At 36.4% G+C, this 14,020-nt stretch overlaps 1 protein-coding gene across 1 annotated transcript in view; it reads left to right on the top strand.

The window, feature by feature from the left end:
* Positions 1 to 10,215, top strand: part of tnpo1 (transportin 1) — a 143,720-nt gene extending 133,505 nt beyond the window's left edge. Inside the window, exons 21-22 of the mRNA XM_061966546.2 lie at positions 3,686 to 3,760; positions 9,919 to 10,215. Coding sequence (XP_061822530.2) covers positions 3,686 to 3,760; positions 9,919 to 10,046 — 203 coding nt within the window. The 3' untranslated portion in view covers positions 10,047 to 10,215. The remainder of the gene's footprint in view (positions 1 to 3,685; positions 3,761 to 9,918) is intronic.
* Positions 10,216 to 14,020: the final 3,805 nt, after the last annotated feature.

Genomic DNA, 14,020 nt, shown 5'->3' on the forward strand with positions numbered 1-14,020 from the left:
TGAATCGATTTGTTTTTGAAACCCCCACCTGTAATGTTCCGGGATAGATTACGACACATTGTGATATCATTATAGCTCCACCGCTAAGTGACAGTAAAGTTTTTTTCTAATGTCACAAAATGATGGAATCAGCAGACTTGGTTAATGTTCTTTCAGTTGTTTCATTTTGTAGGGGAAAAAGCCGACACCAGACGTGACACAAAACTAGTCATAATAAAGACTAAAATGAATCAAGAACATGAATTGTGGTAGTCAGTAACAGTTTCATTTTTAAAACCTGATGGAATCCGCCTATAAATTTGTATTTCCTAAACTAACACCTTCATCGGATTAAATCTATTCATTATTCTGTCAGTTAAAAAGGACCGTTCACACCTTTTGGAGAGCTGTTGCGGCAGGTGGATTGACATGAATCATGGCTCCAACACGAGATGTCAAATGAAACAAGAGCGAGGATTATCGAACTTCTTCTAGAAGGTAAATCATGGTCGCAATGTTGTGAAAGATGTTGATTGCTCACAGTCAGCTGTGTCTAAGTCCAAAAAAACATGGGAAGGTTTGCAAGCACACTGGTAGACCAAGGAAACATCAAAGTGGCAAGTCAGAAAACTTCAAGTGAACAAAAGAAATGAAGAATATATGGGCGGAAACATTCAAAAACAAGGTTCTAATGGTCTACAAAAAAGTAGTGGTGGACAATGGATGACTGGATGAAAGTCTTATTCAGTGATACAGCTCACGTGAATCTGCATTGGGCAAGGAGATGATGCTGGAACTTTAGCTTGGTTTTGCTTCCGAGGAGATTTACGAAGACGACTGCCTGAAGAAAAGATGCACATTTCCACAGGGCTCCATGTCGGGTAATGTCTTCAATCAATGCACAAGTTCAATTCTCTCTAATGCCGTCAGTGGGAGGTATGTTTGGGGATCATGCCATAGAGCAAAAAGTGTAAAAAAAAACAAAAAAACTTGGCCTGCAAATTGTCCAGATCTCAATGGTGGATGGCAAGACCTCAACCTGCACAGCTGACCTGACAACAGCAATCAGAGAAAACCCCGGCAGAGTCATAGCAAAGACTATAAAAATGGGACCCATTACCTCCCTGCTTGGCACTCAGCATCAAGGGTTGGAATTGGGGGTTTAAATCACCAAAAATGATTCCCGGGCGTGGCCACCACTGCTGCTCACTGCTCCCCTCACCTCCCTGGGGGTGAACAAGGGGATGGGCCAAATGCAGAGGACAAATTTCACCACACCTAGTGTGTGTGTGACTATCATTGGTACTTTAACTTAACTTAAGAAAGTCAGTGTCAGAATAATTGTATCTACAAACCCCGTTTCCATATGAGTTGGGAAATTGTGTTAGATGTAAATATAAACAGAATACAATGATTTGCAAATCATTTTCATTTCCATATTCAGTTGAATATGCTACAAAGACAACATATTTGATGTTCAAACTGATAAACTTTTTTTTTTTTTTTTTTTTTTCAAATAATCATTATCTTTAGAATTTGATGCCAGCAACACGTGACAAAGAAGTTGGGAAAGGTGGCAATAAATACTGATAAAGTTGAGGAATGCTCATCAAACACTTATTTGGAACATCCCACAGGTGAACAGGCTAATTGGGAACAGGTGGGTGCCATGATTGGGTATAAAAGTAGATTCCATGAAATGCTCAGTCATTCACAAACAAGGATGGGGCGAGGGTCACCACTTTGTCAACAAATGCGTGAGCAAATTGTTGAACAGTTTAAGAAAACCCTTTTTCAACCAGCTATTGCAAGGAATTTAGGGATTTCACCATCTACGTTAAAGGGTTCAGATAATCTGGAGAAATCACTGCACGTAAGCAGCTAAGCACGTGACCTTCGATCCCTCAGGGTGTACTGCATCAACAAGCGACATCAGTGTGTAAAGGATATCACCACATGGGCTCAGGAACACTTCAGAAACCCACTGTCAGTAACTACAGCTGGTCGCTACATCTGTAAGTGCAAGTTAAAACTCTCCTATGCAAGGCGAAAACCGTTTATCAACAACACCCAGAAACACCGTTGGCTTCGCTGGGCCTGAGCTCATCTAAGATGGACTGATACAAAGTGGAAAAGTGTTCTGTGGTCTGACGAGTCCACATTTAAAAAATTTTTTGGAAACTGTGGACGTCGTGTCCTCCGGACCAAAGAGGAAAAGAACCATTCGGATTGTGCAAAGTTGAAAAGCCAGCATCTGTGATGGTATGGGGGTGTATTAGTGCCCAAGACATGGGTAACTTACACATCTGTGAAGGCGCCATTAATGCTGAAAGGTACATACAGGTTTTGAAGCAACATATGTTGCCATCCAAGCAACATTACCATGGACGCCCCTGCTTATTTCAGCAAGACAATGCCAAGCCACGTGTTACATCAACATGGCTTCACAGTAAAAGAGTGCGGGTACTAGACTGGCCTGCCTGTAGTCCAGACCTGTCTCCCATTAATAATGTGTGGCGCATTATGAAGCTTAAAATACCACAATGGAGACCCCCGGACTGTTGAACAACTTAAGCTGTACATCAAGCAAGAATGGGAAAGAATTCCACCTGAGAAGCTTAAAAAATGTGTCTCCTCAGTTCCCAAACATTTACTGAGTGTTGTTAAAAGGAAAGGCCATGTAACGCAGTGGTGAACATGCCCTTTCCCAACTACTTTGACACGTGTTGCAGCCATGAAATTCTAAGTTCATTATTATTTGCAAAAAATAAATAAAGTTTATGAGTTTGGACATTAAATATCTTGTCTTTGTAGTGCATTCAATTGAATATGGGTTGAAAAGGATTTACAAATCATTGTATTCCGTCTATATTTACATTTAACACTATTTCCCAACTCATATGGAAACGGGGTTTGTAAGTTATCACAAAACTTTTGTGTTGTCATGAGTTCCCGGCGAGAGGACAAAAGCTGTCTTTGATCCTACCAAGAAGAAGGCTTGTAAAACACCAAGATGTAGGATGGGAAGCAACATGAAGGTGTTCTGTTTATTTGATGTATTGTAATCCAGAGAAAGTTTTTGTCTTGACCCGAGAACTACAAAGCGGAGAGGAAGCAGGACCAGACGCCCCTCCAGGCGACCTTTTCTTTGAACTGTTCTAATCAAAGGCGATGGCAGTTTACGACCCCCCTCCCTTAGAAACAGCTGTTGCCATGTAATCAGGGAAAGTCCAAATAAAAGAGGAGGCGTACAACCTTTCGCCAGAACGTGGAACACTCTGTACAAGGGTACAGGTGTACGCGTTTCTCCTCATTGAGCCAAATTTAATTCTGTCTCTGTTTAATTCCTTGCTTCTAGATGTCATCAGTGTTTGAACCTGACATAGAGCAAGATTGATGAAGAGTTATGTTTGCCTCAGAGACTGCAAGCTCTTATAAAAGCCAGAGGTGGTGCAACTAGTGGTGTGTTCCCATGGGAGTGTTTTCTGATTGTTGTCATGATTCTATGTTTTTCACTCTGCTTTATCTAGAATTAAACTATTACTTACTACCACAATTTATATTACTGTGTCGTAAAGCCAGAAAGTTACCATTAGAAATATAGTTTTGTCCATAAAATGAATCACCTGAATGAACATATTTCAAGTCCTACTCACTGATGTCATGTCATGACATGATCTAATATCCTAACATATTATTGTTTCAGCTCAGCGTCGTCCTGCAGCTTCTAAGAACATTCCACTGCATGTCCCTGACTCACCACCACAGTACTCCAGCAAGGGTAAACATGCTTCCAGTAACCCAACTATGATACCACTTAGGCTGTGCCTCCGTCGTGGTCCAGATTGATCACTGCAAAGTCAACCATGTGTCAATACAATCAATCATATTCCTATCCATTTAACACTGCACATGTTTTCACAGGAATGTCAAGGACAGATCTAGAAATATGATATAGACCCTTAGACGGTACCATGATTCAAAGTAACGTGCTGTCTCTAAATACTGCCCAAAGTCCTTTCAATTGAGAATTTAACATACTATTTCAACTAATGTAGCCATTATAACTATCTAGGAAATATATATATATATATATATATATATATACATATATATATAGGTGTGTGTATATATATATATATATGTATATATATATGTATATATATATATGTATAGTGGAGGTTTCTGTGGTTTATCAGTTATACAGTACTCAATACCGGGGTAGAGCGGAATATACAAAAAAACACAAGAGGCCATATCATCCCTACAAGCCTGTTTCGCAGGTTTCCCTGCTCGTAAGGGGAAAATAAAATCCCTCCTATACAGTGCTCAATACCGGGGTAGAGCGGAATATACCTCAGGTCGGGAAAAAAACACAATAGGCTATTTTATCCCTACAAGCCTGTTTCGCAGGTTTCCCTACTCGTCAGGGGAAAATAAAATCCCCGTTATACAGTGCTCAATACCGGGGTAGAGCGGAATATACATTAGGTCAGGAAAAAAACACAAAAGGCCATTTCATCCCTACAAGCCTGTTTCGCAGGTTTCCCCGCTCGTCAGGGGAAAATAAAATCCCCTGACGAGCGGGGAAACCTGTGAAACAGGCTTTTAGGGATGATATAGCCTCTTGTGTTTTTTCCCGACCTAACGTATACATATATGTATATATATATATATACACAGTATATATATATACATGGGGCGGCATGGCGTAGTGGGTAGAGCAACCGTGCCAGAAACCTGAGGGTCGCAGGTTCGCTCCCCGCCTCTTACCATCCAAAAATCGCTGCCGTTGTGTCCTTGGGCGGGACACTTCACCCTTTGCACCCGGTGCCACTCACACCGGTGAATTGTATGATGAATGATAGGTGGTGGTCGGAGGGGCCGTTGGCGCAAATTGCAGCCACGCTTTCGTCAGTCTACCCCAGGGCAGCTGTGGCTATGAAAGTAGCTTACCACCACCAGGTGTGAATGATTGATGGGTTCTACATGTAAAGCGACTTTGGGTACTTAGAAAAGCGCTATATAAATCCCAGTTATTATATATATATATATATATATATATATATATGTGTGTGTGTGTGTGTGCATATATATATATATGTATATGTATATATATATATATATATATATATATGTATATATATATGTGTGTGTGCATATATATATATATTTGTGTGTGCATATATATATACATATATATATACATATATATATATGTGTGTGCATATATATGTGCATATATATATATATATATATATATATATATATATATATATATATATATATATATATATATATATATATACACACGCACACACACACATATATATGCACATATATATATATATATATATATATATATATATATATATATATATATATATATATGCACATATATATATATATATATATATATATATATATATATATATGTGTACAGGAAAACATGGTTTTAATGTCCAAAAAATGCAGGGTAAACACGAACCAGGAGACAGGAAACAGCAAACAGCAAACGAGGAACCAGGGAGAACCGGAGACAGCATACAGCTAGTATTACTCCAGCACTGACTGGAGGGCGAGGCAGGTATGAATAGTGGCCTGATTGGCAATTGCCACCAGGTGTGCCAGACTGCCAATCAGGTACAGGTGAGGGAAACAAGCGCTCAGGTAGACTTGCAGGAAAAGGAACCAAAATAAGAGCACTGACAGGAAATAAAACACAAACAGAGGAAAAACTCAAACATAACCAAACTGTCAGTGACAAGCCTGACAATATGCGCTTATATATGTATGTATGTATGCATGTGTGTGTATATATATATATATATATATATATAAATATATATATATATATATATATATATGTAAATACATATGTGCATATATATCTATATATATGCGCATATATATGTATATGCACATATATATATACATACATATGCGCATACATCTATATATATGCACATATATACATACAAGATGTGTATATATATATAGATGTGTGTATATATATATATGTGCATATATATGTGTATATATATGTTCATATATATGTACATATATGCGCATATATGTATGTATATACATATATACACATATATATGCACATATATGTGTGTATATATATATACACATATATGCGCATATATATACATGTGCATGTATATATATATGTGCATATACAGTATATGTGCATATATATGTATATATATGCGCATATATGTATATACAGTATATGCACATATATGTGCATATATCTATATATATATGCGCATATATATATGCACATATATATGCACATATATATACATACATATGTACATACATCTATATATATGCACATATATATATACATACACATATGTAGATGTGTGTGTATATATATATATATATATATAGATGTGTTTATATATATTTGTGCATATATATGTGTATATATATGCTTGCTCATATAGATGTACATATATGTGCATATATAAATATATATACATATATGTGTATATATATATACATATATACACATATATATATATACATTTATGCATGTGTGTGTGTATATATATATACATATATTTGCGCATATATCTATATATATGCACATATATATATATATATATATATATATATATATATATAGATATATATATATATATATATATATATATACATATATATATATGCGCATATATATGTATATATATATATATATATATATATATACATACATATTTATATATATATACACATACATGTGCATAAATATAGATACATATATATATATATATATGAATGCGCGCACAGACAAGCATTCACACAAACACACACTAAATTCCTCAATTTTAACTGCTACATGTTCTGGGTCAGCAGGTGCCGTGTCCACTGACCCACAAAGTCTAAAATATCTACCAGCAACTTACGAAAAAGTACAAGTATAACCTCCTTGGCTGCCATGTTTTGAAAGGCGCCCACGGTCAGACAAAAGCAATGATTGGACGAAATATGTGTTTGCCCCGCCCACCGACTTTGATGGGTGAATCTGACAGACACAACCAACTCACGGACCTGCGCTTCATCAATTTATTGTCCTCGGTCAGAGTAAGCCATCAACGCCAGTGGGCGGGGCTAACACTCATCTAGTCCAATCATTGCCATTGTGAAATAATTCAATGGGTGAAATAATTTAATCGTGAAATAATAACTTATTAAATGATTAATTAAATGTTGAAATTCTCAAATGTAACTACTTCATGTACATTAGATAAATTGATGACAAGTAAATATTTAAATATTTATTTACTTAATCTTGTCCCATTTAATTCTTTAGAACCATGTCACCTGTCTTTTTAATTGCTACTTCTCTCGGAGAGAATATTCAGTGCTAGTTGTTTCATGCCACAGTTTCGTGTTTGTTCCATGCCATAGTTAATGCTAGTTGTTTCACGCCACAGTTTCGTGTTTGTTCTATGCCATAGTTAATGCTAGTTGTTTCATGCCACAGTTTCGTGTTTGTTCTATGCCATAGTTAATGCTAGTTGTTTCATGCCACAGTTTCGTGTTTGTTCTATGCCATAGTTAATGCTAGTTGTTTCATGCCACAGTTTCGTGTTTGTTCTATGCCATAGTTAATGCTAGTTGTTTCACGCCACAGTTTCGTGTTTGTTCTATGCCATAGTTAATGCTAGTTGTTTCATGCCACAGTTTCGTTTTTGTTCTATGCCATAGTTAATGCTAGTTGTTTCATGCCACCGTTTCGTGTTTGTTCTATGCCATAGTTAATGCTAGTTATTTTGTGCCACAGTTTCGTGTTTGTTCTATGCCATAGTTAATGCTAGTTGTTTCATGCCACAGTTTCGTGTTTGTTCTATGCCATAGTTAATGCTAGTTGTTTCATGCCACAGTTTCGTGTTTGTTTCATGCCACAGTTTCGTGATGTTCATGTCTATAGTTTCATGTCCTAAGTTTTTGCCTTTGCTTCCGCTTGCGATAGGCACGCTTGCCTTCGGGTTGTTTTCTGTTTTGTACCTCGTTGATTATTTCTTAAAATTAAATCATGTTCCTACCTGCAAATCCTGTCCGGAGTCGTCCGTTTGCCTTCCTGGGAGAACGACCCCGCAGTAAGCGAAAACCCTGTCGTGACAGTAACCAAATATTAACATTGCTGTATGTATACTTTTGACCCAGCAGATTTGCTCACATTTTCAGTAGACCCATAATACATTCATAAAAGAACCAAACTTCATGAATGTTTTCTGTGACCAACAAGTATGTGCTCCAATCACTCTATCACAAAAAAATAAGAGTTGTAGAAATGATTGGAAACTCAAGACAGCCATGACATTATGTTCTTTACAAGTGTATGTAAACTTTTGATCACGACTGTATGTCTGATTGAACTGTTTACAAAAGCCTATCTGTAGAGGTTGCCCTCTAGTGGGTTCCTCGGACCACCACATACTGCCACGAGAGCCCGGATTTCTGGGTACAACACTGCTTTATTTGCATACAGATTTCCAGCAAAATGTCTTTCTTTTACGAGTCCGTGTCTCTCTCTCTCTGGCTCCCACACCAACTCCAACCCCGTGTCTCGTGCCGGCTGCTGCTAATAAAGGCGACAGGTGATTAGATAACAAGGCCCACTTGGGCCATCCACTCACCTGTCGCTGTCTTCGAGGCCGGTTCTTGCACACCCCGTTCCGCGGCAGGCCCGCAGGCCACGCCCCCCTCCACACTATCCTCCAGAAACTATTGATAAAACTGTTTCAAGCTTGTCTGTCGAATCTGAAATCATATTCATTTTCATATATTCAAACAAAATGGGAGAAGGAAGGAGGGATAACTATATCTAATAATTGGATCTGACTGTTGACTACATTTTCTCAGAAGTCTCATTATAGTAATAAGTAATAACTCCTCTGCCCGCTGCCATGTTTTCTGATAGTGCTCTGCCATAAAGGATTATTGGAGAGAGCTCTACGGGATATTTTCAAATGTGAAGTACCCCTTGAAAGTAAGAAAGTACCTCAGGATTGGCTGCAAAAAAGATAAATACTTAATGGATATCCTGCCAGTGGCTTGTAAAAAGACCATTACCAGGAAATGGTTCTCACAGGAGAGCCCAACTTCAAAGCTACAGATGGAAATCACAATTTTTCAAATGGAGAGGATACGGGCATTTATGAATTATAAATTGGAAAAATTCACTTCATACTTGGAAAACTGGGTCACTTATGTCACGCCCCATAGGCCTGATTTTTTTCCTGAATATTTTCATAGCTTTTTTAAAATTTTATTTATGTATGTTAATTTTTTTATTTTTCTATTTATTTATTTTTGGGGGGGGGGGGGTTATAAACAAAAACATATTATTTTCACATTTAGGGTAGACAATAATTCAATTCATACCAAAGACTATAAAAATGGGACCCATTACCTCCCTGCTTGGCACTCAGCATCAAGGGCTGCAATTGGGGGTTAAATCACAAAATATTGTTCCCGGGCGTGGCCACTGCTGCTGCTCACTGCTCCCCTCACCTCCCAGGGGGGGATCAAGGGTGATGGGTCAAATGCAGAGAATAATTTCGCCACACCTAATGTGTGTGTGACAGTCATTGGTACTAAAAATGTATGATGCAAACATGATGTCATGGATAGGAATATCTGATGCTAGATGTCAATAAAAACTCAATTACAAAGAAATAAAAAAATAAAAAACTGATTTTAAGAGTCCCGCTGCATTCTGGGATATTTTGACTCAAATACTATCTGTTAGAATAATTGTATCTAATATCACAAAACTTTGTGTTTCCATGAGTTCCCGGCGAGAGGACAAAAGCTGTCTTTGATCCTACCAATCAGAAGGCTTGTAAAAAACTCTACTGTGTAGGATGGGAAGCAACATGAAGGTGTTCTGTTTCTTTGATGTATTGTAATCCACAGAAAGATTCTGTCTTGACCCGAGATCTACAAAGTGGAGAGGAAGCAGGACCGGCCCAAGCTCAAAGGACCTTTTCTTTGAACTGTTTTGTAACCAAAGGCAGTGGCTGTTTACGACCCCCCTCCCTTAGAAACAGCTGTTGCCATGTAATCAGGGAAAGTCCAAATAAAAGAGGAGATGTACAATCTTTCGTCAGAGTGTGGTGAGACACTGTACAAGGGTACAGGTGTACGCGCTCTCCTCAATTGAGCCAAATTTAATGCTGTCTGTTTAATTCCTTGCTTCTTGTCTTGTTTAATAGATGTCTTCAGTGTTTGAACCTGACACTATCTGTAGATTCATATATTACATTAAATCAAAATCCATGGCCGGGAGGTGGCAGTAGTGGGGCATTTTTTTAAATTTTGATTTGTATTTATTGTTTTAATTGGTTTTACCCTTTAAAATTGTGTTTAATCATATTTATTTTTATATTGGTTTTATATTGGTTTTATATTTATTTATGTTTTGTTTTTATTCAGTCATTGGTGGCGCTAAGGATAATGAGCCAAATTTAATTCTGTCTCTGTTTAATTCCTTGCTTCTTGTCTTGTTTAATAGATGTCATCAGTGTTTGAACCTGACACTATCTGTAGATTCATATATTACATTAAATCAAAATCCATGGCCGGGAGGTGGCAGTAGTGAGGCAGTTTTTTAAATTTTGATTTGTATTTATTGTTTTAATTGGTTTTACCCTTTAAAATCGTTTTTAATCATATTTAATTGTATATTGTTTTTATATTGGTTTTATATTTATTAGGGACCGAGTACCTCTGGGACAGAGGACCCTATTGAATTTCTAGCATTTTATTATTATACCGCCGCCTCTTTGAGCTGTAAGTTGACCCCCTTAACATGCTTCAAAACTCACGAAATTGGACACACACATCAGGACTGGCGAAAATTGCGATCTAATCAAAAAACTAAACCCCAAAACTCAAAATTGCGCTCTTGCGCCCCCTAGGAAGAAAACACAGACAAAACTGCCTGTAACTCCCAGTAGGAATGTCGTAGAGACATGAAACAAAAACCTCTATGTAGGTCTCACTTCGACCTATATTTCATACACTGACAACCCCCAGCAAAAATCAACAGGAAGTTTGCAATTCCCCCTTCAAAACAAAAGTTGTGTAAAAACAGTCACCTTTTTTCAAACATTATCTCCTCTGAGCGCGTTTGTCGTGTCGGCTTCAAATTAGCACAGGAGAGAGATTGAACCCTTCTGATTAAAAGTTGATTTTAATTACTGCTCCGGTTTGGATTTTATGAGCCCTCAAAGTCGGTCCCGTCTATCGCTGCTTGCAGTTTTAATTTATTTATTGTTTTTTAGTCAGTCATTGGTGGAGCTAAGGATAATATTTGAATATTGTTTTTAATATTGTTGTGCAGCACTTTGGAAACGTTTTTGTTGTTTAAATGTGCTATACAAATAAAGTGGATTGGATTGGATTGATTACAAGTACCTGGGAGTCCACTTGACCAGCAGACTGGACTGGAAGGACAACAGCAAAGCTGTGTACAAGAAGGGGACGAGCAGACTCTGTTTTCCTGAGGAAGCTTAGGTCCTTTAATGTGTGCAGCAAGCTGTTGGGAGATCTATTTTCAGTCTGTTGTGGCCAGTGCCCTGTACTTTGCAGTGGTTTGTTGGGGGAGCAGCACCAGCAAAAGGGACTTAAACCGGATCGACAAACTGCAATAGATGATATCTGTCGTCTACCTGACACCTTCTATGTTAGCTACCTCTCTTTGTTTATAATGTATTATTTTCTGCTGGATCAACTCTCTATTTTATGCTGCCCTTTTTTTTTTTTTTTGCTGCAGCTGTTACATATACTGTAATATTGTACATGGTAATTGGGATTTGTTATATATTGTATATATTTTATAAAAATATAATATAATATATCAGTATATATTATATACTGTATATACAATATGTAAATATTACATATATGTTATATTTTATATTGCTACTTTGGTACATTTTTAGTCTACTTTATACCTGCATTATCCTTTCCACCCTTACCCTTTCCATCCTTTGTAACTGAGCTACTGTGTGGAACAATTTCCCTTATGGATCAATAAAGTTTGTCTAAGTCTAAGTCTAAAATCCACTCTAATGTACTCTATGAGGTGAGTGCATGCATAATAATCTTAGTTATGGACTTAAAAAAAATTAATCTGTCTTGTTTTGCTACATTTTGTATGTTATCAATTAAAGTTTTATCATTCATCACCAGCCCCCCCAAACCTTGTCAAAACCTCCTCAAACCAGTCCAAGCCATTTGTTCTGCAATTTTTTTTGGCCGACAATTAAAAAAAAAAATTGTATTAACATGTTATTATTCATAACCAGCCCCCTCCAAACTTGTCCCAATTGTTTGTGCTACGACAATTTTAGGTTTAACCATTAACGTTTTTAAGTTAAGTCTGGGCTTCCCTACTTAGGCTGTTGCCCCCGCGACCCGACCTCGGATAAGCGGAAGAAGATGGATGGATGTTTTATGGGGATGGTTATGAATCATACAACGTTAAAAACATAAAAAAGATAAAAGGTAGACAAGAAAATTGTTGCAGCACAAGCAATTGGGACAAGTTTGGGGTGATTTTTTTTACATGGTTGGAGGGGGCTAGTTATGAATAATAACACGTTAATAAAAACAACAAAAACATAAAAACATTAATAACACAAAAACTTTAATAGTTATAATAGTTGTACTGGTTTGGGGAAGTTTGGTTATGAATGATAAAACGTTAATTGTTAACATAACATAACATCTGTGGTCACCTAATCTGTGCCCCCCCTCCACGAAGGAGAGGGGGGCAGAGCAGAAAAGAGAGACGGCAGATCAACTGGTCTAAAAGGGGGTCTATTTAAAGGCTAGAGTATACAAATGAGTTTTAAGATGGGACTTAGATGCTTAACTTATACTGAGGTATCATCTCTAACTATGAACGATAAAACGTTATATGTTAACAACAACAAAAAGTTTAACTATTATAGTTGTTATGTTATTAATGTTTTCTGGGGCTGGTTATGACTCATACAACATTAATAACATAAAAACGTTAAAAGTTAGGCAAGAAAATTGTGCAGCACAAACAAATGGGACAAGTTTGGGGAGATTTTGAGAAGGTTAATAAAATAAAAACTAAAAAAGGTTACGATAGATATTTGAGGCACAAATGTAGCAGACAAAGGGAATACGTTTGGAAAAAAATTTGAAAAGGAATTTTACCTTTGCAACCTCATTATATTATTGGCTAAGTTTTATATTCATAAATGTAAGTTTCTCAATACTATTCTCAAAAACACTCTTTACCTCTAACAACCAAAATCTGTGAAAACTATGTTGCTGTGTTCCAAATTTGGATTATTTACAGAACTTGTGTGAGCCTATGGCTTTACATTTTGTTACATATATATATTTTGCATTCTATTTTAGTTACTTTATTGAGTTTACAACCCCATGGCGCTGTTTTGTACTGTTTCTGTACTTGTTTTGATTATTATTATTTATTGATTGTTTGTAAATGTTGCATATTATAAATAAAGGTTTATAAAAAATAAATAATAATATTTAAAAAACATTGGGAGTTATTTTATTGAGTTTTTAACCCCCTGGCGCTGTTTTGTACTGTTTGTGTACTTGTTTTGATTATTATTATTTATTGATTGTTTATAAATGTTGCATATTATAAATAAAGGTTTATAAAAAATAAATAATATTTAAAAAAAATTGGGAGTTACTTTATTGAGTTTTTAACCCCCTGGCGCTGTTTTGTACTGTTTCTGTACTTGTTTTGATTATTAGTATTTCTTGATTGTTTGTAAATGTTGCATATTATAAATAAAGGTTTATAAAATTCAAAAAAACAAACCAAAAAAACAATAATAAAATAAAAAAAGGGAGTTACTTTATTGAGTTTACAACGCCCTGACGCTGTTTTGTACTGTTTCTGTACTTGTTTTGATTATTATTATTTCTTGATTGTTTGTAAATGTTGCATGTTATAAATAAAGGTTTATAAATTTTTTTTTTTTTTTAAATAAATACAAAA

The sequence above is a fragment of the Nerophis lumbriciformis genome, linkage group LG11, assembly GCF_033978685.3.
Source record: "Nerophis lumbriciformis linkage group LG11, RoL_Nlum_v2.1, whole genome shotgun sequence".
NCBI classification, from domain to species: domain Eukaryota; kingdom Metazoa; phylum Chordata; class Actinopteri; order Syngnathiformes; family Syngnathidae; genus Nerophis; species Nerophis lumbriciformis.